General features: G+C 37.6%; 1 protein-coding gene across 2 annotated transcripts in view; it reads right to left on the bottom strand.

Moving 5' to 3' along the window:
* LOC139966384 (contactin-associated protein-like 2) overlaps positions 1-24,104 on the bottom strand; it is a 78,798-nt gene that overhangs the window by 22,586 nt on the left and 32,108 nt on the right. For both annotated transcript variants that reach the window (XM_071969323.1, XM_071969324.1), the window contains exons 3-9: positions 7,634-7,824; positions 6,669-6,807; positions 6,073-6,279; positions 3,649-3,827; positions 2,649-2,938; positions 1,058-1,215; positions 18-167 (exon numbers count right to left, since the gene is read on the bottom strand). In XM_071969323.1, the coding sequence (XP_071825424.1) occupies positions 18-167; positions 1,058-1,215; positions 2,649-2,938; positions 3,649-3,827; positions 6,073-6,279; positions 6,669-6,807; positions 7,634-7,824 (1,314 nt within the window). The remainder of the gene's footprint in view (positions 1-17; positions 168-1,057; positions 1,216-2,648; positions 2,939-3,648; positions 3,828-6,072; positions 6,280-6,668; positions 6,808-7,633; positions 7,825-24,104) is intronic.

Here is a 24,104-nt window from a genome sequence, read left to right as displayed (position 1 = left end):
AGAAGGATTAAACTTACTGGCAGTCCCTCCAAAGTGGTAATACTGAGATGAAGTAAAGGACAGGACTCTGTCCACGTTAGTTTGAACCCCGTCGAGAGATACCCTGATGAGGGTAGACGAGATGTCAACGAGCACGTGATGCCACAGACCATCATTGAGATTATAGCCTTAGGGGGAAAAATCATTCATAAAGTTATCAGTTAAAGGAACGTGAACTAATGTAGAGTTAAAGCAACCCTGGTTTGAACACCAATTTCAAAACTTGTGGTGGGGGGGGGGAGGGAGGGGGAGGGAGAACAAACCTGATGGAGCATGGCTCCTGCAGGTTAGCAGTGAAATTGTTGTTGTTGGAAAAAACAGACTAGTATTTGAAACAAATGCAGTAACGGTAAAGAAGACAAGCAAATTTTCAGAACGGAAGCATCTATGAAATAATAAAGACAACAATTTAGTATTAATATTTTGTGTAGCAGGCTCTAAACTTTGCCCCAAATGAAACAGTATGGTTAATGTGAGCAACAACTGCTACTAATCTTTGCACTTGTACAGCAGGTTGCCTTATCTGCATATCACACTGTATCTTTTAATTGGTTCTTAAAGGCATTGAAGACTCGCCCCAAACCGCGTGTGGCCATCTGAAAAAGGTAACTTTCCATTGCTTGCAAGTGACGTTTTGTTTGTGTCGCTACAAAATGCAGACAGTACAGTAATGAAACATGATACCTTGTCATCTTTAGCTGGACATGAGATGTCCATCGCTGTATGGTTTGTACACTGTGCTGTGGGTATTGACCGCAGCTGTATGTACTGACTGTACACTAGTGTCTAATTACCGACGGTAGCAGTGTGTGTGTATTTTCTGGGATCGATGGTGGTATCTAACACTTCTGTTGCACCTCATTCGTAACTAGGTCAGATTACCGGCATTAGACGTTTCTTTTTGCGTGAGTCTTCACACCCTTTAAGGCAATCCCAACAAATTTATGCTATATACCTGAGATCAGTTTAGACAGACAGAATGATTTTGCTGCCCTATCTCACAGAGAGTACGACTAACCTGCAGGCACAGTGATGGGAGAGTCCCGACGATTGTGTATGATGACAACAAGAGATGTATCTCTCAGTCCAACTAAGATCATTCCTAGGCCAGCAAAGTCCAACCTATTGTAGACCATGTATGTGCTCCTCTCAAATGTACGGAACTGGAACTGAACCCTGGAGAGGGGAAGAAGTGGAGGGACGGAAAAATAGTAAGGTAGTGAGAGAGGACAATCGGGATGACAAAAGGAAGGGAGTAGTTTGAGGAAGGAGGGGAGGGAGGGGGAGGGAAAGGGAAGGGAGGGAGCGGAGAGGGAAGGGAGGGAGGGGAGAAGGGAGGGAGGGAGAAGGGAGAGGGAGGGAAGGGAGAGGGAGGGAAGGGAGTGAGGGGGAGGGAAGGGAGAGGGTGAGGGAAGGGAGGAGGGAAGGGAGGAGGGAAGGGAGGAGGGGAGGGAGGGAGAGGGGGAGGGAAGGAGGAGGGTGGAGGGAGGGAGGGAGAGGGAAGGGTAGGGGGTAGGGAGGGAGAGGGAGCGGGAGGGAGTGAGGGGGAGGGAAGGGAGAGGGTGAGGGAAGGGAGGAGGGAAGGGAGGAGGGAAGGGAGGAGGGGAGGGAGGGAGAGGGGGAGGGAAGGAGGAGGGTGGAGGGAGGGAGGGAGGGAGGGAGGGAGAGGGAAGGGTAGGGGGTAGGGAGGGAGAGGGGGCGGGAGGGAGAGGGGGAGGGGGAGGGAAGGGAAGGGAGGGAGGGAGGAGGGGAGGGAGGCGGGAGGAGGAAGGGGGGTGGAAGAGGAGAAGAAAGAGGAGGAAGACATACTTCAATACACCCCATTCTCCTTTGTTCTTCCATACCTTTGTGACACACAGTTTTAATGAAAGACTTAGAGTGTTGGCCACTGATGTCATCCAATTGTCATTTTATTTTCATAGCTTTTTTGTAAGATTTATTTTTTATTTAAATGGTACCAATGTTTTCACTGATTAAAAACAATATGTTCGCTATGGCAGATTTCCCTGATCCATTTTTAAAACTGTGTTTGTAAAACTGTCATTAGTTTAAAAAATGAGAAACAAATAATACAGTACACACCAGTATGGGCACATTTTTGTGTTGCCCTAATATGTCCCATGCAGTGAAGGATCACAGCTGTTACTAATAATAGGTTAACATGGTCTCTGAAATCACCCATAAAACATATATATATATATATATATATATATATATATATATATATATATATATATATATATATATATATATATATATATATATATAAGTATATTATACATATAAGTTCCAACAATATTAAACAAGAACATACTCCATTCTAAGTTGACAGCAAGTTTGCAAACCCAGTACAAAAAACAAAAAGCAAAAAAAAAGGATTCTAATTTCTACCAGAAAGTTACAAGATTACATTCCCCCAAGTGAATAAGATATATATCTCATTCAAAGCCATGAGAATGAGAATTTTTTTTCTTTTTCTTTTCACAGCATTCTTGAATACCTCACATACCAGTTACATACATCCAACATGAGAGTAGATACAAGCCAAACATTTTTTATCCTTCAAGATCTTAATCAGGACGACAGCAGAGAGCTTTGTTTTGACTTACTTGAATTTATTCGATTGACTGTCTGATCTAGGCCAGACAAGGTGGGATTCAGTTTCAGGAAACGTAACGGACACCGTCGTCGAGGTCCCTTGACATTTGTTCGATATTTCGCCCGCAGTCGATATTTGAGTTTTAACTCCTCGATATACCTCCGCAATAAAGTCCAAAGCAAACTCCAGACTTTTCTCCTCCAGTCTGTTACTCATGAGAAGCCTCTGGATGCAACCCACGAACGGCTGCGACGTCATCAACTCCTTACGACCGACGAATTCGGTGCCTCCGATATACAGCTGTGAAAGAAAGAAAAAAATACATGTACAGCTGTGAAAAACAAAAATTCATGGGTGGAAGACTTCTCAATACATGAGAGGCCATAAAAAGAGATCCACACAGTGAAACAAAATTAACTACCATGTTAATCTCTGAAAGTGCAACACTTCCAGAAGAGATGCAATGTGTACGTACGCACTATAGTCAAACAAAATCGAGCATTTCCAGAGACTAATCAATTTCATCCACAAACATGGAAAATGAGGTTCCCTCCCCTAATCCCGGTTGTTGCATCAGCTCTAAATTATATCTCCTATCTCTCCTCTTCCCCTGTTGGTTTCTTTCTTTGTTCTCTCCATCCCTTGTCTACTAATCCCCTTACATCTATCTCTTTGTGTTCACCATGCGCTTTAACCTGTCTGTATTATGTGCGTGTTTTGTCCCTTCTGTTACTGTTACCTGTCATTCAGCCTTTGAAGAAGATCCTGCTAGGATTGAAACGTCAGGCCAACTTACTTTTACACAAGCTCTAAATTTTGTGACATATAGCCATTACTTATATTTTGCAAAGAAAACAATATATTTAAAAAAGAGACAAAAAGAAATAGTATTCTTTGTAAAAAGCATCCCATCCATTTACCTCTCGCCAAAACAAAAACTGAACCAAATATAGGAGAACAAGTTCCAACAGAAATGCAGTTTTCTCGATTGTTTTTTTTTTTTGACGTACCCTCTGAGTTAGATCTAACTTCATGTATTGTCCATTAGTGTAATTGGTTACTGTGGCACCATCCACGGTTAGTTTCAAGTGTTGAATGTTCCTCTTGTAGGCTACGAGATGCCACTGGTTGTCGTCTAGGAGACTACCGCCCTCAATCCAAGAGTCTCCATCTGAAACATGGCTGTTACCTGAAAAATAAAATTGATATACAAATAAATATAAAACTTTACATAACACTTTCAGCTAAGGACTTGCAATTGAGCCTGAAAAGAAAACCATGGTCATGAACATCATTTATGTTACAACAGACCAAGCGATCTTAAAATAAGCAGCAAATATTTCAAGCATCAAGGGTAGTTTCGTTTCACCTTTGTTAAGTGGGGGAGTGCCTGGGGATAGGGGAGGGAGAGGGTGGTTGGCTGAAACCTTATAAGCCATTGCTGTTTTAATAAAGGATCGACAATTTGAGTGGACCATTGAGTGCCTCTCTGCCTTTAAGAGGGTTTGCTCACTCAATCTCTTTTCATTTTAAACTTTCTCTCTCTGGGTTCCTCAAGTAAGGAGATGTTCTGTTTATTATAAAAAGATATCAAAAACGCTCATTACATTGTATCTCTAGAGCTTGTGTTACCTATTCATTATAACCTTAAAGAACAAAGAGACAGGCAACCTAAGTTTGTCCAAAAGGGGCAATCTTGTAACAATTACATCTCACCTCATAAAACATTTTCACAAATGAGGTTCTGACTTTTCATAGACACAAACATGACATTTGTCCTCACCAGCAAGTTACAAGGCTAAATGATATGTCATTTGCAACCTCTTTGGGTGATGGGTAAGGAAAAGATGTTCCTGTATTCGGACAGAAAAACTTAACACTGCTATACAGTACCTTTATGGATTGATCTAGTTAAGAAATGTGTTCTAGTTGCTTAAAAATTAGATATAAAATGCAGCAAACATCTTTAAAGGTTATCAAGGGTCCTCTGTTGCTCATTTGAAGCTAAAATGAAAATGCTTGGTTCAGTCATTGGAATTAAAATTGATCAACATTGATTACTTTAGGCCAGCATCCGAAGAACCGGCATCATCAAGTTTAATAGGCTTAAAGAGACATTAAAGAGATCTAGTATATTTTATAGCTGGATATCTCGAAGAGGGGGATAGCTGCCATTACAAGCAGGCGGTGTTTCCTTTCACTTTGGACTATAACATAACGAGACTAAAATTTTTACCTTAGTCACACTTTACCGCAAAGAGATTGAAGATTCATATGACAGAATATGCAACTATATTTTTCAAATGTATCAAATACTTTGGGCATCTTTATAAAATATGCATGACAGCTGATTAGCCTGATGATTCCTTAGATACAACAGAGTACAGATACCATGTACACCTGATTGTGCTTCTGTAGTGCTACTTATACCACTGTGTGTTGTTCATTCATAGGGATCAAAATTTCACAACTACTTTTAACTTTTTTTATAAAAAATATTTAAAAAAAACGTTTTTCTTATGAAACCACTCAACAACTTTTATGAAAGTCATTTTATCACGGTTGTTTCCTTTTCTCTTTTTTTGCACTCTCTTTTCCTAGTAAAATTTTTGGTCTCAAAGAAATATTTCAATATAAAATGTCATCAACACCTACTGTGAAAACAACCAAGCAAGGTGTGAAAGGCTTCACATCTTGGCGTTTCAAATGTGCAAACATTACGGTGGAAGTGGCATGAAAGGTGGTGCTTAAGACATTGCTGCAGATGTGTTTGTTAATTTGTAGAAGCTGTCAACTGCTGCTGAGACTCACAAGGGCATCTTTAAGAGAATGCTTGATAATCGTCATGGTAATGTGTGTGCATCTCTTGTTAGATCTGGTGTCAAATATCTCGGTGAAAATATGACAACTTAGAATGAATTACAAAAGCAGTAAATGATGTCACGGATATTCCTTAATCGACGGGAATGTTTATCTTTGAAAATGGTAAATATTCACTTATTTACAGAGTGGTGGTTTAATAATGTGATTAGTTTAAACACGATGTTGTACATATGAGACTGGTTTGTTACAGCAAATTGGGAATGTTTGCTTCAAAATATATTCGGAGAAGAAAAGTGAAAGGCTGGTTTAGATCTGTGGGAGTCGTACATCACTTGGAGGTTCACACCGTATAACTCTGATACCCCCCCCACACCACCCCCCATTTACAACTCAGTGTAGCAGACCCTGCGCCGTGGAAAAAGAAACTTTTTCTGTAATGTTAGGCAAGAATTGCAAAGAACTGTCACACACAGGATGATTTTTGTGGAACTAGTCAAAAAGCTCAGTATATTCTTTGATTTCAAGTGAATAGGGATTATTGAGTTGTCATCGACTATTCCCAAACAAAAAAATACAACATAAAGTTCTTTCAGACATTTGCAAAGACTTACCAAGATTCAAAGTGACTACCAACTTGCTATTCAAGAGCTGAAACAGCAAATAGTCTCCAGATGTTCCAAAGGCGTGGAACAATATGCCATCAGGTTTATCGGTCCTAAACCGAAACGTGATATATTCCTGTTCGGTCTGAATGGAGTTCTCGCCTTCCGCATTGTAGCGGATGTAAGAAGATCCGTTGAAGTTTGCTAGGCTGAGATCTGCAGAGAGCAGACGTGAGAAAAAAACCAAAAGTCATAAATGGCAGAAGGATAGGGTTGCATTTTACGGGTTCAGTGTTTACGTTAGATAACTGTGGAAGTATCTCGTCAATTAGTGAAATGGGAATATGAAACTCCTAGACTGACTAAATGGCCCATACATCAAAATGCATCCTTACTCTGGTAACATTTTCAGATAATGTGATTTAATAGTCATTAAATCATGTGTAAAATGGGTTAAACATAGTAACCAGTGACATCTCTGACCGGTTGAAGAATCCATGTGCTGCACAAAATGTCCTATGTAAAATCAGTGCTTCGTATACACGATCAACACTTTAACATGCCTATACATATAACTTGTGACTTTTCTTGGATTTATTCCTTACTGTCATAACAGCCGTAGACTTCGACTCTCATGCCAAGGTCGTCAAACTTGGTTGGATTGAACCTGACCATCTTGACCTGGATTGGTTCCTTGAGGGTATGCTTTGTCACCTGGTTGGTACCGGTGTTACCTTTGAAAATCTGTCGGCAAGGAGAACAGTATAAACGAGACGTTTGAGCCTTGTTTGGCTGAGGTGTAGTATCAATTCCAACATTCTACTTCGGCTTTACCTTAACACTTAATTACAGAAAAGTTTAAAATTCTACAATTTGTAGAGAAAAACATTTGTCTTTTACTGAGCAGTATGATCAGCAATAAATTACTTTTAATACTATGGAGAGAAAAGGTAAGCTAAGTGGTTGAGAGACCAACATGGTTATTAATTCTAGTGTTGTGACATGCATATAGTTAAGTAACTACTTAAACTGACCTACCGTTTTCATGGAATTTCTAGAAATTTCATCAATAAAATTAAATTTATATCATTGTTGTTATTAATGGGTATTGACCCTGTCACCCATGCAGGATTGGTTGGGACAAGTCTCATGATAGCCCCTTCACATAAATAAGTGCCTATTTTTAATGAACATTACTCTTTTTTATATATTTCGGTAGTTAAAATAGGAGCTTTTATTATTAGTATACTTTTCTTGTAAAATTAATTACAAATGTGCCTTTATGTTGAAAAACATTCAAAATACTAGAATTTTTTTATTCAGAATGCACAGATTATTTATTTATCATGTTTTGAGATACAACTTTTTGGCTTGCCCCCTCAAAATCAAAAGTCACATGTCCCGCTGTTTGCAAAACAGGTCAGGGCATGGGGGGTGGAGGGGACGCTCACCTTTGTTCGACTATTCTCTATATATACCTTCCATTTCTCTCCATCCATGGAGTACCACAGCTGATACTCCTGGGCATACCCTCCTGAGATGGCATGGGGGTGGGGGGGGGGATGCTTACCTTTGTTCTGCTATTCTCCCTATAAACCTCCCATTTCTCTCCATCCATGGAGTACCACAGCTGATACTCCTGGGCATACCCTCCCGAGGTGGCTCCTTGGGTAGCTATACCCGTTAGGTTGGTAGTGAAGATTAAGTCGATGGTTAAGTTTTGCTTGTCATTCTGCTCACTGGGGTACCAGCCACCATCCCCTGGAAAACAGAAGACAATTTCAATGGATTAATTAAAGAAGACGATTTCAATGGATGAGTTAGTATAATGTGGTCTGAATGGATAAAAGAGTGATGTGGCACTCTCAAACAACAACAAAAACAAATCTGGGAGGTCAATAGATAAACCCAACAAAAATAGGCTACATATTTAATGGTTGTTCTGAGATGAGCAAATTTCTGTTTGGACAACCAAAATTCAACTTTGGAGGTCATCTGACATAGTTCTAGTTGTTAACATCAAATTCAGATTGCACTAGTTGTACACAAATATCCTCAATAGGTACAATGCTTATTTGGTTTGTCCCCAAAGCTGGTGTTCTATTTAAAAATCATATACAACTCTCCCACAGTGTACATATTGGTCATTGTTAGCCCCCCATTCCCCTCTCACACACACCCCTCTTCTTTATTGACAACCAAGTGCTGTCGGGACAAAACTTGAGTAACCTATCAAAATCCTTAGAACTTTGCCCTCAAAAAGGCCATGAATAAAGAAAGGTAGATTTTTCATCAAGGGACAACCATACATCTATTCAGCTTCAAACCTAAATCCGACCTTTGATATGTAAATGACATGCAAATTTTCCCCATACAAATATCTTAAATTCACCTCTTTTATACTGCGGGAAATAAGCGTTCAACGGTAACTCTAGATAAAAAGTCCAAAGGTTGTTGAGGAAAGAGATGAGGTTGTGATGCAGGGAAGTAAATATATAATTACGTATTTAATATTAAACTGAGAGCCCATTTTTCCCCATTTTTTTTTACGAGTGAGTTCTGTTGAATTTGTCTCTACACTCTCGTTTTTCATCCATCAACGCCTCACAATCCTTTTGGAATAAAACTATTTGTTTAACTTAAATAGGCAGAACCTTGGATCTAAATTATAAGCAATCTCCTATCGTGACTTTGGGATATGTTTACAACACCTGTAAATATGTCAATTGGGCTTTCAAGAAGATTTGAAATCTTAAAGGTAGGCTATAAATCAAATACATTACTTGGAAACTACACTCTTGGTTTATAGCCTTAAATGTCAGTCACAGAACCAGCTTTTAATTAATCCATAGAAGTGACGGAGAGGAAACAGAAACAACAAGCCATTTAAAAATTGCTCTAGAATAGGTTTGGAGAAGTTATATTGACAGCGATTTTAGAGCCTCAGCAGTCAAAATTTATTACAAAGTTGTCATCAAACTATAAACATAACGAGCATTAAAAGAAAAGCAAAAGATAAATCATTCTTCACTAAATTTTGCCTTTTTGTTAAAATTAAAAGTGCTGTGTGCAGGGTGGGAATTTTACGGTACGCCGGTACGCTAGCGTACTGGAATGAAAATATGGCTTACCAAAATAAGAAAATCAAATGGGCCTAGTACTACACACCTTAGTAATGAGCGTACCAAAAATTCTGACCGTAAGTGACTGCATCGGACTGTAGTAGGCTTATCTGCAATCTGCTTCTAAGTTACGGAGGATTAATTTGTCGCGCAGCTAGCAAAAAGCACCAACAAACAGGCCACACACAGCTGGCTGCTAGCTCAGCGATCGTGCCTGGACCGTCACATACCTACGACTAACTGTGTATGCATCGCAAATTATTCCAACTTCACACATGAACTACGCAATTGCCGACGGCAATTGCGTAGTTCATACTGTACATGTGCTCAGAATTTTCCCAGGTACCCTGCCAAACAACTATGCGCTCATCCCCTGTCTAACACCTGTTTGTTAACATTTTTGGCATGTTTCCAAGAAACGTTTCATGGCATATTCCCCATGATACACGAGGCACAGTTCATACACGCAGCACAAGATATCAAGCTATGGCCATCTTTTTGAAAGTAAACCTTGTAATAAAATATGTTTTAGGCCACACGGCATGATTAACCAATGCTTAAAATTATTTCTATGTTCTTGTAGAAAACGTCAAGTTCGCAAAATACAATTAGTTGTGTTTTTGTAGTTATGTGAGATCCGTAACAGACGAGGTGGTTAGGCTATTTGCTATACACTTAACTATGGTAGGACATTATTTTTTCCGTATTTTTGGAAATTCTAGAAACTACTTTCTTTTCCCCCTGCTTAACACCAGATGTGGTCTTACGGTTTATTCATAAATGGGTGTACTAGAGCCTTGTTTACATGACATTAGTTGCATGTAGCACGATATGCCAGTTTTGCGTGAATTTTTCGAAAGTGTTTTGCTGGATCTTTCGTAAAATTTGAAAGGACCGAACTTACTTTTCGTACACAATTGGTAATTTCTCTACTGATTTTCAGAGTTTTTTTTACGATCTCCAGACGATACATTTCCTTTGATCATGTATTTGAATAACTAATACCAAGTCGAGTATTCGACCCGGTATTGTCTGGTCGGAGAGTTCAACGTGATGGACAGGGATTGTAATTATTTCCATCGAACATGCATTGACTGGATTATCTGCGCCGCCGCTGTCGGCTCGATATAAAGTACACTTGTGCCGCGAATCAGGAAGTTTTCACAAAAGGATAACAGCGTTCAGGTCATTGTGCTGTGCTGTGCTGTGCTTACATTGTGCTGTGCTGTGCTGTGCTGTGCTGTGCTTGCTCATTGTGCTGTGCAATTCATGAATTGTGCTTACCAACTGAGAAATCTTGGCTCATGTTGGTAAGCACATTTCATCAAAAAATGAAAAAATGCTTACCAACTTTTTTTGCCAAATTCCCACCCTGGCTGTGTGTAAGTATAATTTGTACCGAACAATGTGAACTGCAAGACTTACTGGGTTTGGGTGATTAGGAATTACCATATTGACCTGAGGAATTACCATATTGACCTGTCATGTACTTGTACATGAGGTCACTTAAAGAGAGTGAAGACTCGCGCACAAAGAAACGTCTCATGCCAGTAATCTGACCTAGTTTCGAATGAGGTGTAACAGAAGTGTTAGACACCACCATCGATCCCAGAAAATACACACACACAGCTTGCTACCATCGGTCATTAGACACTAGTGTACAGTCAGTACATACAGCTGCGGTCAATACCCACAACACGGTGTACATAGCAGCAGTGGACATCTCAGGTCCAGATAAAATATAACAAGGTATCACATTTCATTACTGTCTGCATTTTGTAGCGACAAGAAAAAAATTCACTTGCAAGCAACGGAAAGTTAACTATTTCAGAGGGCGGCACGCGGTTTGGGGCGAGTCTTCAAAGAATTTAAGAAGATACAAAGTGTGAATGGCAATCAGTCTCATCATAATAATGAACCAAATTCATGTAAGAATTGATGAAAATGTACCCAAGGTCAGCAACAAACCAGATTACAGATTTCTAATCTATCGATGAACATTGTTACCTCCTCTGTTCTTCCTCCACTATATAGCAATTTCACTAAATACTGAAACATTCTTATAACAGCTGCTATTTTACCCAACTTTAGAGCCATAGAATCACTACTAGAATCTTTCTACCTTTTTAATCTTTATGTTTTACATGACTCTTTGCATTTTTCAATTTTCTACTTATGAAAAGTTTACTTTTTCCTATTTTGTCAATGTTAATTATGTTATTTTACATATATGCTTGAAACTGATACTGAATAAAAAATTACAAATAATAATAATAAAGATCAGGTGAATGAAATTTATGACAGCTTCGTACTTTCATCGTAAACAAAATGTCATACCATGATGATTGAATACAACAAGCTAATTATCAAAAAAACATCAAAATTTAAATCCACATTGCTGCATAACCTTGACAATGCCAGGTCTCCTGCCACTCATATAAATGTATGAGTACAAATTATAGTTTGACCAGTGCTTCAACCAGTGATACGACCAGTGACCAGTGTTACGACCAGTGTTAGGATCAGTTTCGACCAGTGACCTGTGTTACAACCAGTGACCAGTGTTATGACCAGTAACCAGTTTTACAACCAGTGACCAGTGTTATGACAAGTGTTACAACCAGTGTTACGATTAGTGACCAGTGTTATGATCAGTGACCAGTGTTGCGACCAGTGACCAGTGTTAAAACCCACATTTTTTAATATCCTGAGATTGTCAGCTACTTTTCAAAGCAAACTCAAAACAACGGAGACTATAAGATTGTACAGTGGATGAGAGTGTTGTGGTTTAGGCGTATTTAAGGATGGCATGTCCAAGTCCTGGTTAGATCATAACCTTGTGTCCATTCACTTTCTTCACCAAGGTGTACAACAAATGGGAGACTAACGGCTTAATATTAATCTGTGTGCTGGATTGCTGTCCACCAGATAATTGTGGCACTGTGGTTGGCCTTGGTATAAGACTCAAACATTCATCTTTAACTTTACCTAGAACCTTAGCACCAGTTGCTTAAAGGTAGTCAGTATAGGCCCCAAAGTATAGCACGCTTTAATCACTAGAAGTTTTCAAAAAGTACTTTCCTTGGAGGTCTTTACTCTCCAAATTGTTTTCAGACACTTTTAAGGAACACACAAGGTGACTGAATGTCCCAGTAAGAAAAATTTCCTCAAAGATAATAAAAACAGTTTAAGAATATTGACCAAAGGTTGACAATATTCGAATATCTAGCATATTTGGGCAAGCATACCTTTTATATGAGAAAATAAAGAATTCAAAAATTATCAAATAAGAACTGAAAGAGTCCCACTCATTATAATTTGAGTCAACTAATGTATTGCAATTATCATAGTACATTATAAAGCAAGCAGAGAATAATTTTGGGTTCAACTTTTGTGCAGCAGTTTCAAATTCTCTGAAAAATTGTCTGTTCATAAAATACTATGATGTGCAAGAAAAACTGCTACAGACACATCTCTGATCTTGTACTGTAATTTTACCATTCTGCATCGCATTTTGCAATGCACTACTGGATTAATGATTCCCAGGCAAGTTCCACATCTATCATGCTATATTCTGTGTACAAGGCCTACAGGTACCATACAGGATTGTACTTTTACTATAGTTACTCCCTATTGTAGTATATTTACTATAGTACACCCTAGAGGAGTGCAAACACATAATATACTTAAAATGTACCTTATAAGAACTTGGGCTGTATGAAATTTTCAGTACACACACAATATATGTACATATATAATATTACAATGATAGAGAAACATGTTATTCAAAGACAGCTAATTAGCAGACCTACGTTCTTAACATCAACATGAACGTTGTGTACATCACACAGGAATCTGAACCACACTCTGTAATATGCATTATCTTGTGGTTTGCAGCTTGGAACAGAATGTATTGGTCAGAAGGTGAACTTTTGCGATTCAACACTTTTGAGATTCAACAATGAGCCTCAAATTCTAATTTGGTAGAATTAACCATGAAACAGTTGTATTAAAAAGGAATCTCTGTGAACATTTCTTCTTTTTGTCACCTTAAGTACCAAGAATGACAAAGTAAGAAACTTGTTGCAAGAGCGATTTCATTGTTGACACTAAGATGTGCCAAAGTGAAGACACAATGAATAAATTGGCTTGGCATAAGAAGCTGTGAGTAGCCATTGCAACATCTTTTGTAAGCTAACTGCAATTAATTCCTACCTGCATTTGACCTGGAGTGGAATCTCATATCTTAATCAGTTTAATACGAAATGAGTCCGGGCTTTAACCACAGAGTGTGATTGGCTTTTAACTGAATTATATTCGGTCAAATGGAGAGTTAATTCTGTGACTTCAAATTGTGATGTCAAATGATTTGTACAGACGAAAGGAATCTGTCACTATTCGAGGAGCATTAACCGGCTGCAGTTGGTATTTACCAATCATACAATTTGTAGGATGCATGTCCTGGCCAAATGATCCACACAAAGGGAAGTTTTAAATACTGGCCCAGCACTAGAGTTCTATACACCAAACATACTCTCCTATGTCCAATGTACTGACTGGGCATTCTTTGTTGTTTTGCTACACCACATGTGCTGTTCACGTACTACCAAAAAGTAAGAACTGGTTGTCCAGCAGACAACCAGATTTTTTTTATAAAAATTGTCCTGCAAGCTTGTGTGTACAGGGAATAAATCAGTGTTCAAATCTTGTATAGCAATTTTTGAAGGCTTTTTCCCTTCTACATATAATACAATGATGCCTGTGTAAAATCACTGCGAATATGTCTTTACACAGTTTGTAGCAATCTGACCATTTTGTGTAGCACTTTGCACTGCGATACCAACATTGAGGGGTGAGCAATAGTCAGACCAATATTCAGCGGTGATGAACCTTGCTGTTTGTGATGGCGTCATGCCCATATCAAGATCCTTGTAGTCATAATTATTGGGGGTGTGGGCCATGGCTCTCCAGCTCCTCAATGTCATAGGCCCTTTTACTTGGTATATAGATTTTGTCTGCTAATGTTGTTGCTGGTAGAGGTCAAAGGTTAGTTGAGGTCCTTATCTGACCGCACAAGAAATCAACCAAGCTTAATTTGATTGAGTGCCGTAATGTAAAATGTGAGATACTTCTTTGCACATACTCTGAGTCTGTAATATGTTGTTATATAGAAAGGGTTGCAGGTTATTTGAGGTGATCATTAGCTTAAACACCATTATAAATATTAAACAAACTAGTTAACACATTCCAGATAGGTAAACCTCATACTATGTAGGGATATATACCAAGTAGTACCTACTGTATGTTCAAAGATTTTCAGCAAAACAGGAAGGACTTCCAATCGGAAAGAAAGTAAGTCATTGTGGGTGGTGGGTGGGGGTGCGGAGGCGTTTGAAATGGTTGATGGAACGAAAAAAGTTATTGGTTAGGTTTCCGAAAGGATAGCAGAAGCAAAATGGAGACAAAGGTGATAAGAGAAGTAAAGGCTAACAAATGTTAACAATGTACTGTATCAGATAAAAACAAAAACATAACTTAGAAGAGTTGGATGTCGGAGGAGAGACGGGTATACTGATGTAAATATCACGGCTCATAATTATTAACGCTCATATTTTGATGATATCATAACTTGCTCTCCTTTCAACGTCGTTGGATGAATTCTAAACTATCCAAAATTGTTGATGAAAAGAAGGCAATGCACTTAAACATTTCATCTCAGTCGGTGTATAGATAAGATGCTCTCCTATTGATTAATAGGGCCGTTCCACTTCCAGCCTCTCTTTTTCTCTATCTCTCTTTCTCTGTGACGTAAAAACGAGGCTGCCAAATTTGTATGAGAATGACCTAAAAAGTTACTCCAGGAAATTAATCAAATGATTTCCATCACTGTAAACATCGCCGCTCCTTCATACGGTTGTATTGATAATGTGCGGACACGGTCGTCACATAAATGGATTCTCTGCCCGACACGTTATGATATATTATCAGGTTGACTGAATTAGAAGTCGTGTTTATCGTTCCAGAGCAGATGGTGGATGACAATTGTTGTATGTATTCTACATGATGAGTGTAAACAGTAGTATAAAGGAGGGTAAAAGAATGCATAGGTGTGGACTGTCAGAAATCGTTAATATGTACACGATAATATAGATCATAATTATAATGAATAAATAAAACCTGGTGCTTATATAGCGCCTTATCACAATGAATAGTAGTATCAGAGTGCTTTACACAACCTTCCCCCCCCCCCCCCCCAAGAAAAAAAACTATTAAGAAAAAACAATATGAACCAAAATAAAGTAAAGATAGGACTAGTAAAAAATCTACATGTACAAATGAATATAAATATACCTACAGTATGTACAGGACATGCATACAGTATGTGCATTAAGGGTTACCAAATTTTTAGCTGGAGAACAGATAGCCTGGGGAAGCTGGAGGGTCTACAGTAAGTTAAGAGGTTTAGGAACTTGAGGGGATCTAATTTACCATAAATTCCCTTTGTAGGATGATCTTAATTCTGAAGAGGGTGAAGTCAATCTAATTGCATTATCCCTTGTAGGATCAGATCAGTTACAGGACTGTAATAATATTAATCACTTTCCTGTCCCATAGTAGCTACAGTAGATGGCCAAGTCTTGTCAGGGAGTAGTTCTAAAACAAGTTACTCTTTCAGACCTAAAAATCCTAATTTTTTGCATCAAAGTTTGGAAATCCGCTCGGTTGTTCTCATAAGATAGAAAACTGATGGCTGTGGAAATGTTGACCGTAAACCCTGAGTGTGTGTGTTTGCATGTGTGACTGTTAGATTTCAAATTATACAGTAGGTTTACACTAGACTTGCTTTTACCAGTTTACTGATATCAGTGGCGTAGGAAGGTACTTTTGAGTGGGGGGGGGGGCTGAAGACTGATGGTCGGCCTGGGGGAGGGGTCTAAGGGGAGGTGGTGTCCCCCTTCCCCTTGGAATTTTTTGCATTTCCAGGTGGCCTCAGATGCAATTTGGTGCAATATAGCACACTTCAACACCCACTCCATTTTGTAAACTTAATTTTGTATTTTCACCTGGCCTTAGATGCAATTTGGTGCTCCAAATGAGATTTTTTTTCTCATTTGGAAATGAAAAAGGGGTTTTCTGACTTGCGGAGCGGGGGGGGCAGAATGATACTTCCGCCCCTCCACATTTTTCACGGGGGGGCTGGCGCCCCCCAGCCCCCCCGGTTCCTACGCCCTTGACTGATATTCCTGATAACATTTATGACAATTAGAACAATATCTAAAGCACTAGTCAAACATAATAGGAATAACCGTACCATTTGTTTACAAGTTACAACACAGTAACAGTTGTGTTTTCATCATCCTCGAATGTTTTAACCAGAATAATTGGCTATTTAGTGATTGCAGATTTGTAACAATATTCTAAATGAAATGATAAGATATTTTGAAACAAGTACTGTATACTTCATTGCTAAGCAATGTTTTTGAGCTGCAAGCTTGGTTGAATAAAATTATGAAAGAATGGAAAACTAATAAGACTTTGATGAAATGTTGGCACATTTGGCCTTAAATGGATCCACAATTTTGGTTATATTTACTGTTGAATATACAAAAAGGAAATTTCTCTTTGATATTTTCAATTGATGTGATATGTGCTGTTTTAATCATTGTCAGAGAATTATAACATTAGGGAGCAATGAAACATTTATTGACTTGAATTTTTCCCTGAAACATTGCTTTTCAAGGTGATGCTAACCAGTTACCATGACTACATAATGTTGAAGGCAGCTTCCCTGCTGAGTGATGTTTTTTTCCACTGAAAGGCAATTTTATACAAATTTACAGCAGGCACCAGCTATTTTCTTTCGGTAAAATACACAACAAACTGAAAAATTATTATTAGAACTCACTTTGGCAGACTAGAAGGCATCATAAAAATATCTCATTTCTTGACAAATTTCATAGTCATTCTATTATTTAAGTCTCGGCAAGTGATTTGAAATGACTTTATAGGATAATTTTTGGCGAAACCAGTACCTACTACTGATACAATTAATAGGTATAAGCAAAACTGACACGTGTCACAAAGCAACAGAGCTATAAACACAGAATTTGAAAAAGGATACTCATGCTGCAGTGCTTCAATAATGAGAGCTTAGATGAAAGGTAGTAATGCTTCTTGAAATTGTAGATTGGAAAGGAAGAAAAAGTGGGCACTGCCCCCACCCCTCCCGCCCTCTCCCAGAGTACGCAGAGCTAAAACATTCCAATCGTGTAGTTTAGGTAGATAGGAGAGTGCAGTGCAGTTACAAGAGATGAGCAAAGTTCATTTTTAATAATTAATATTAATAATATTAATTTCATAAATTTGCTTCTACATCTTCATCTTGCATATTTTAAACCAATTGTACAAAGTATATGTCTAACTAACTGCTAGGCACAGTACATATTTAATAAGCTTCATCGATGTGCTTTACCAACAGTTGTGCTATAGGTCTGATAACAGTGCTAAATCTGTGCTCACATAATAAAATCCTGTACAAAGGGTGCTCTTCTACACTGTAGATGAATATAGCCACACTCAGTAGATATGATGATATACTGTACTGCTTCTAAATGTAAGTACAATGCACGGATACATGTGTGGATTTACTTAACACAGATAAAACGGATCACTTTTCATTGATACAGGTTTTAACTGTAAATATCTATGTATTATCTCATATACTATCTCAATAGGCTGCACGACGGCAGTGTAAACAAGAACAAGTAATAAAATATTTCATATCCTTATACTAAGATGTCAGTAAAATCAGTTTTCATGATCCGCCTCATACAATGCACAGCGCAGTACAATGAATGCATATATAGTACAGTTGCTCCATTTCCCATTGTGTGCTATATGCTGGGACCCACATTATCAATACATTGATGCCAAGTATGAAATTAATCTTTAATGGGTGATATCAGACACAAAAAATTAATTTTGATATGTTGTAGACCATTGGTAAACAGCTGTACTAGCTATCAGTCCAGAAAATGTCATAGATAATACATAATTTAATTTCTAAGGTATGTAAATAGGTTGAGGCAGTTAAAATAATAATGAATATGAATTTAGGATTATACTAGCCTTGATATACTTCTGCATGTGTGATAAACGAATATAAAGCATGGACCATATTACCAAAAGCCATTCAAATGTATACCTCAAAGAACTAATTTTGTCAACTTTCTAAGATAAATAAATTGTGGCAGTTATGACCGTTAATATTATGAGTAACAATATAGGTTTACACTAGTTAGCCTTGATATATTTTCTGCATGTGTGACATATATGAATAATACAAAACATGGACCATATTACCAAAAGCCATTCAAATGTACACTTCAAAGAACTAATTTGGTCATTTTGAAAGTCATTCCTCCGAACTGTCTCGTTTCTTAATACATCCCATTCATCTTCGCACGGTACTTCCTTAGTAGCAATGTAAAGCATTAGGGGAATTCGGAGTGGAACCGTGAAATCAAATTTGCAAGTATATAGGATAGATTTTCCACCTGCACGGGCACAGCATATTAATGTTTCAGAACTCCAAGGTATTTACTCAACGAAGTAAAGGGAGGCTGATCAAGGTCGTTGTACTAATTTATATTAAAGGAAGCCAAAGGATTTTAGCAACACATGCCCCTCTGGCATCTTAAAGGGAGACTGTATGCTATATCCTATGCAAAAGTGTTCAAACAGATAATTGATCATCAACTGGGGTCAAATTTAAATTATTTAATATTCTTGCTCTCTTCTTCTAGACATCTTGCCTTCCTTTCTCCACCACCCCATACCGCCCCCCCCCCCACCCTGACCTTTTTTCTTGGTTGAGATAATGCAGTGTAATGAAAAAGCTATACACCATGTATTTCCTGTCATTCTGCATAAAGTTTCAATTGGCCGTATATATTTGCCTGCAAGTTCACATAAGCAACAGTTACAATGAATGGAAAAAATGGAAAATTTTGGGAATAAAACAATTTCACAATGCTGTCCCTCAGATCCCTTCCCCTCCCATCCCAGGCATTCAATGTGTGGTAGTCAAGCAATCTCAACACATCTGTCAACAAAATACCAGTTGCCTAGATCAAGATGACCCTTAACATCTGTAGAATGCCTCCAACCTTACTTTAAAGCAGCTGAGTGTGTTTGGGTCGTACGTTTTTCTCAGCATCCAATTCAAACTGAAGAGCGACTGCAAATGTTGTTAGTGTACTTGCACTTTTTTGTGATAAAATACTAAACATTCAAAGTGATGAAAATGTTTGTCTCTAAAGCAAATATCTAAATGCTTTATTACAGGAATTTTGAAGGTGCGACAAATGGTTAACTTGTCAGCTAACTAGTGAGTGGTTGGAGTCTAGCTATATTGAAAACTTCTACAAGGACCCAGATATCACATTATAATCTGATGATTTAGTGCTTTGTAAGCCAATGAGAAAAAATATGTTTAGTGTGTTATCTAAAATGCCCAGTTTCTTCCCAGACAGTGAAAGAGGATAAATTATAAACATACTGCAACTATAGCCCAAAATATGTCATTTATCTTGTTTGACCTCACTGAATAAGAAAAAAAGAGCAATGATACAAATATTAATGGAATTTATCATTTACATGATACATCATAATAACACAGAGTAATATAATATATAATTAATGCTCACTTCTTGTTTTGATCTAAATATTTTGAGACCTTGAAAAGAATCAAGAACCATCTGTTGCATCTTTTAAATGCTGTTGGTCATTTCACATGATGGCATTATTACATACTGTACACGCATGTTTTATCTCATCACAGATGTTCAGAACATGCATACAGCCAGAGAAAATGTCATAAGTGTTGGAATGGTATATTCAGACGGAAGGTTATTTAAGTGACCTTGAGAGGGATCACAACGGGTGCAGTGCAAGAATTTAATAGCAGGTACTATTAAAGGGTGTGAAGACTCGCGCAAAAAGAAACGTCTAATGCCGGTAATCTGACCTAGTTTCAAATGAGGTGTAACAGAAGTGTTAGACACCACCATCGATCCCAGAAAATACACACACAGCTTGCTACCATCGGTAATTAGACACTAGTGTACAGTCAGTACATACAGCTGCGGTCAATACCAACAGCACAGTGAATGAACGATACAGCGATGGACATCTCTGGTCCAGCTTAAGATAACAAGGTATCACGTTTCATTACTGTCTGCATTTTGTAGCGACAAGATAAAAAATTCACTTGCAAGCAACGGAAAGTTAACTTTTTCAGAGCGCGGCACACGGTTTGGGACGAGTCTTCGATGCCTTTAAGCTATGTGCATACGTATATTGGAGACAGGTAAGAGAGTAGTGATGTAAATATACACAACATATCAACATCACTGGATTGTTTTCTTGTCATGGATGCCCTATTATCCCTTCTACTTTATTACAACAATTAATAAATGTTTACAAAAACAGTGTTTTCTCTAATGAATACATTTTTTAAGGATCAAATCACATTTGATCTGAAGAAGAACAGCAGAAGTTGGGGGGGGGGGGGGGGAGGGGCACCATGTAGATTAGGTAGATCTGGGAAAGTGCACATACAGAGTTGGAGAAAGGTAAGAGAAAAGCTAAGTAAATAAAATAGGAATTACTATCACTATAAAATTATGTAGTATTATTATTAGTTTTATCATGTCTATTTCAAATGATCAATTTTAGTATTATCATCATATCTTTACAGTAACATGGCAGCTACTTTTCCACATTATATACGCACACAATTAAACACTGCCGTCCCCTTACACACACTATGTATACACAGATACATACCAAATCCTGACAACTACTGTATACATCATAGTATTTTCAACTAATGTCCAGCAAGAGAAATACTGTAAGACAATCATCCTATACTATATCTTCATTGTCAAATGAAATTTGTTATGGCTGCCAAGCTTTTAACTGAAACTGTTCATTTTTGTTTTGCTACGCGAGAGTATCGCACACACACATGCAGAATCACGGATGTTTTAATAACTAATCGTTGAATTTGTTGCCTGCGTTTTATATCTCATTGAGATCCTTATTTGTCCAATCATGGCATTAAAATGTCGAGTATCTTCGAGTGTCTGCCTGCAGATGGCGAGCAGTGTTCTGCCTGTTTTATTAGACTTCACTTGACATTTATATGGCTAACACAGTAGCTTAATGTACATCTCTGCAGGCTGAAGGAGACACAGATACACTTGTTACACAGAGAATATAACTGTGGATCGCTGTACACAACTAGAAATCTAGATACCTGTGGATCACTGTACACACAGTGATATTAAATAATAAGCAATAATATAAGCAATAATAAGCAATTCTAAAAAAAATTCTTCATACAGTCCAGAGGAAATCGACATATACATTTAAATGAACATATTCACTAGTAAGGGTCATGATTTACAATATTATCAAGAAAAGTGCAAATTTCTCGTATTTCAAATAACTGTCCTTATCTGCATTCACTGTACCACATATATACATAGGTCTAACTGATGAAACTTTACATAGCCTCACCTGCAAGAAACTTGAAAAGAATGATGGATTGGCAGAGACATGCTTGATCTCATGCAAACACTTATTATGTATGAATTTCAATTTTTATAACCATATTTGCAGATCTCTTTTAACGTCTACTCCAAGCCCCCCCATTGGCAAAACATAAATATCTTTATAGTCGCACTTGAATTCACACGGTGTAATAAATGCAACATGCACCCAGTATACATGACATCGATCCATTGAAATTTTGGCTATGAATATTCATATTGCCTGTGGCTGAAGGAACAAGTAATATGATGGATGACTTTTGAAAACATTTAGGCTGAATGATAGAATCTATAAAAAATATAGAAATATCAAGACATTGTGTGCTCTCAAACACTTCTGAGAATTAATATTAGGCAGGTGTGCATAAGACAACTTTAGACAAAAAGACCATGGTTCGTACTTTCAAAGAAAGTTCAAAATGTTCTCATACTGCATCCAAATTCTGAATTCACAAGTTTTTACTGTACATAGGTAGATAACATTAGTATTTGTACTTAATTTGTATATTGCTGCAATAATCTACGAATGCAAGATAATATACTTGTATATAAGAACTGTAAATTTTAAAATTAAAACAAATAACACTTTGAAATACAGCCACTGATGGACTTCATTTATCTACATATACCTATCCATAGGCTATACCATACAATACTCTGAACAGTGAATGCAAATAAAAAGTTTCCTTTTTGGAATCAGTTTTACCAATCAGGATTGGGTAAAGGTCTAGATCAAACAACAACCAAAATAATCTATTTAATATACCGTGTTTTTTTATTTCTAAGTGTTTGTTAAATAGATTGTAAGACTATTATTTATCAACAACAAAATCAATTATGGAAAAATCTACCAAAACTTTGTACCATGTTTATTGATTAATTCCATGTTCAGTATTGATTTTCATTGCACGTACAGTATTTCCAATTTGCAGGGTTGTTTTTAGTTGCAAAAAAAAGAAGAGAAAAGCGAGGGAAAAAATTAATCATTTGGGGGAAAATGGAGAAATTTAGGAAGGACTGAAAACTCTGATGAGAATAGCCTAAGGATGAAGAAAGTTTATTTATTCAACAAAGTCATTTTTAATATCAAACATGGATATTTTGAAAGGTGTCCTTGAGTAAAATTGTTGATTTTATTACATGCAATCTCCTTTCCAGATATCTAAGACGAAAGGAAGCAATATGAAATACTGTGCTGCCATTTCAATTTTTTTGTTCAATGTTTTGGCCTTGCAAGTTACTATCAGGTAATACCCAGGTGTATGTCAAGTAGCCATTTAGCTTTCACTTCCATATCGGATCGAATCACGGTCCTCTTAAATGTCAAAAATATGAGGCGACTCATTAGAGTTACTGTATGCAGCGATACATACTTGATTGTGTCCGGAGTAGCTAAAGATGGGATGAAAATCTTTGCTGTTTTGCGTTCCATGACTGACCTGTAATGGTCATGCTTATATCACTGATCAGTATACTTTGCTAACTTGATTCATTTTTTGTTGACGATGATTAGATTTCCTCGTTACATATCTGCAAGTAAACCTGCTGCCTTTCCAAAGATAAACACAAGAGTGAAGGACATGATGCCTGTGGGAATACTACAGCAAACACGAGCAAATAGCACAGAACTTTACTCGGATATCAAATGCTAACCGTACCCATTGCTACAGATTGAACAGACAGTTGAAAATATGCAGGAAAAGGAGGGAATTCTATCAACCACACATACATAACGAGGAAGAGTGCAACATGCTTTAACGCACAAATCGACTGCAATTACACATACAGAAGTAAAGACCCCGATCTTTTGATTGCTAATTTCTCGCTACGTTTCAGCTCTGCTGATAACTTTGCACTCACTGCATTCATGTGTATCTACTTAAAGGTCAGCCTTTAAATCATGAGGTAAGAATTGAACGAAAAAGTAAACAACACTGATCTTTATACATTACTGTAAATTTCCAGATGAAATTATTTATGTTACTATTCATTTCAATTTATAACAAGAAAGCCAAATGATTTTTTAGAAATTTGAAAATCAATTCTGAAATTTAAATTGTTGATCTTTCCATGAATGACACTTCTTATTCTCTTTTTTAAAACCGAATTTTAGCGGCTTACAATATATATACTACAATATATGCTACATGTTCATATAACCCTTCTTGGTTTCCCGAAAGGGAACACTATGGAGTCTCTCTTACCGACATTGCAACAATGTGAGGGGGACCACGGATCACATAGTGGGTAATTGCTATTACAGTTAGATTTGTCCAACACGGCAACATACAGAAACGCTGTT

The sequence above is a fragment of the Apostichopus japonicus genome, chromosome 4 (genome assembly GCF_037975245.1).
Source record: "Apostichopus japonicus isolate 1M-3 chromosome 4, ASM3797524v1, whole genome shotgun sequence".
NCBI lineage: Eukaryota > Metazoa > Echinodermata > Holothuroidea > Aspidochirotida > Stichopodidae > Apostichopus > Apostichopus japonicus.
The sequence above is the reverse complement of the archived record's forward strand: the minus strand, read 5'-3'. Positions and strand labels throughout refer to the sequence as shown.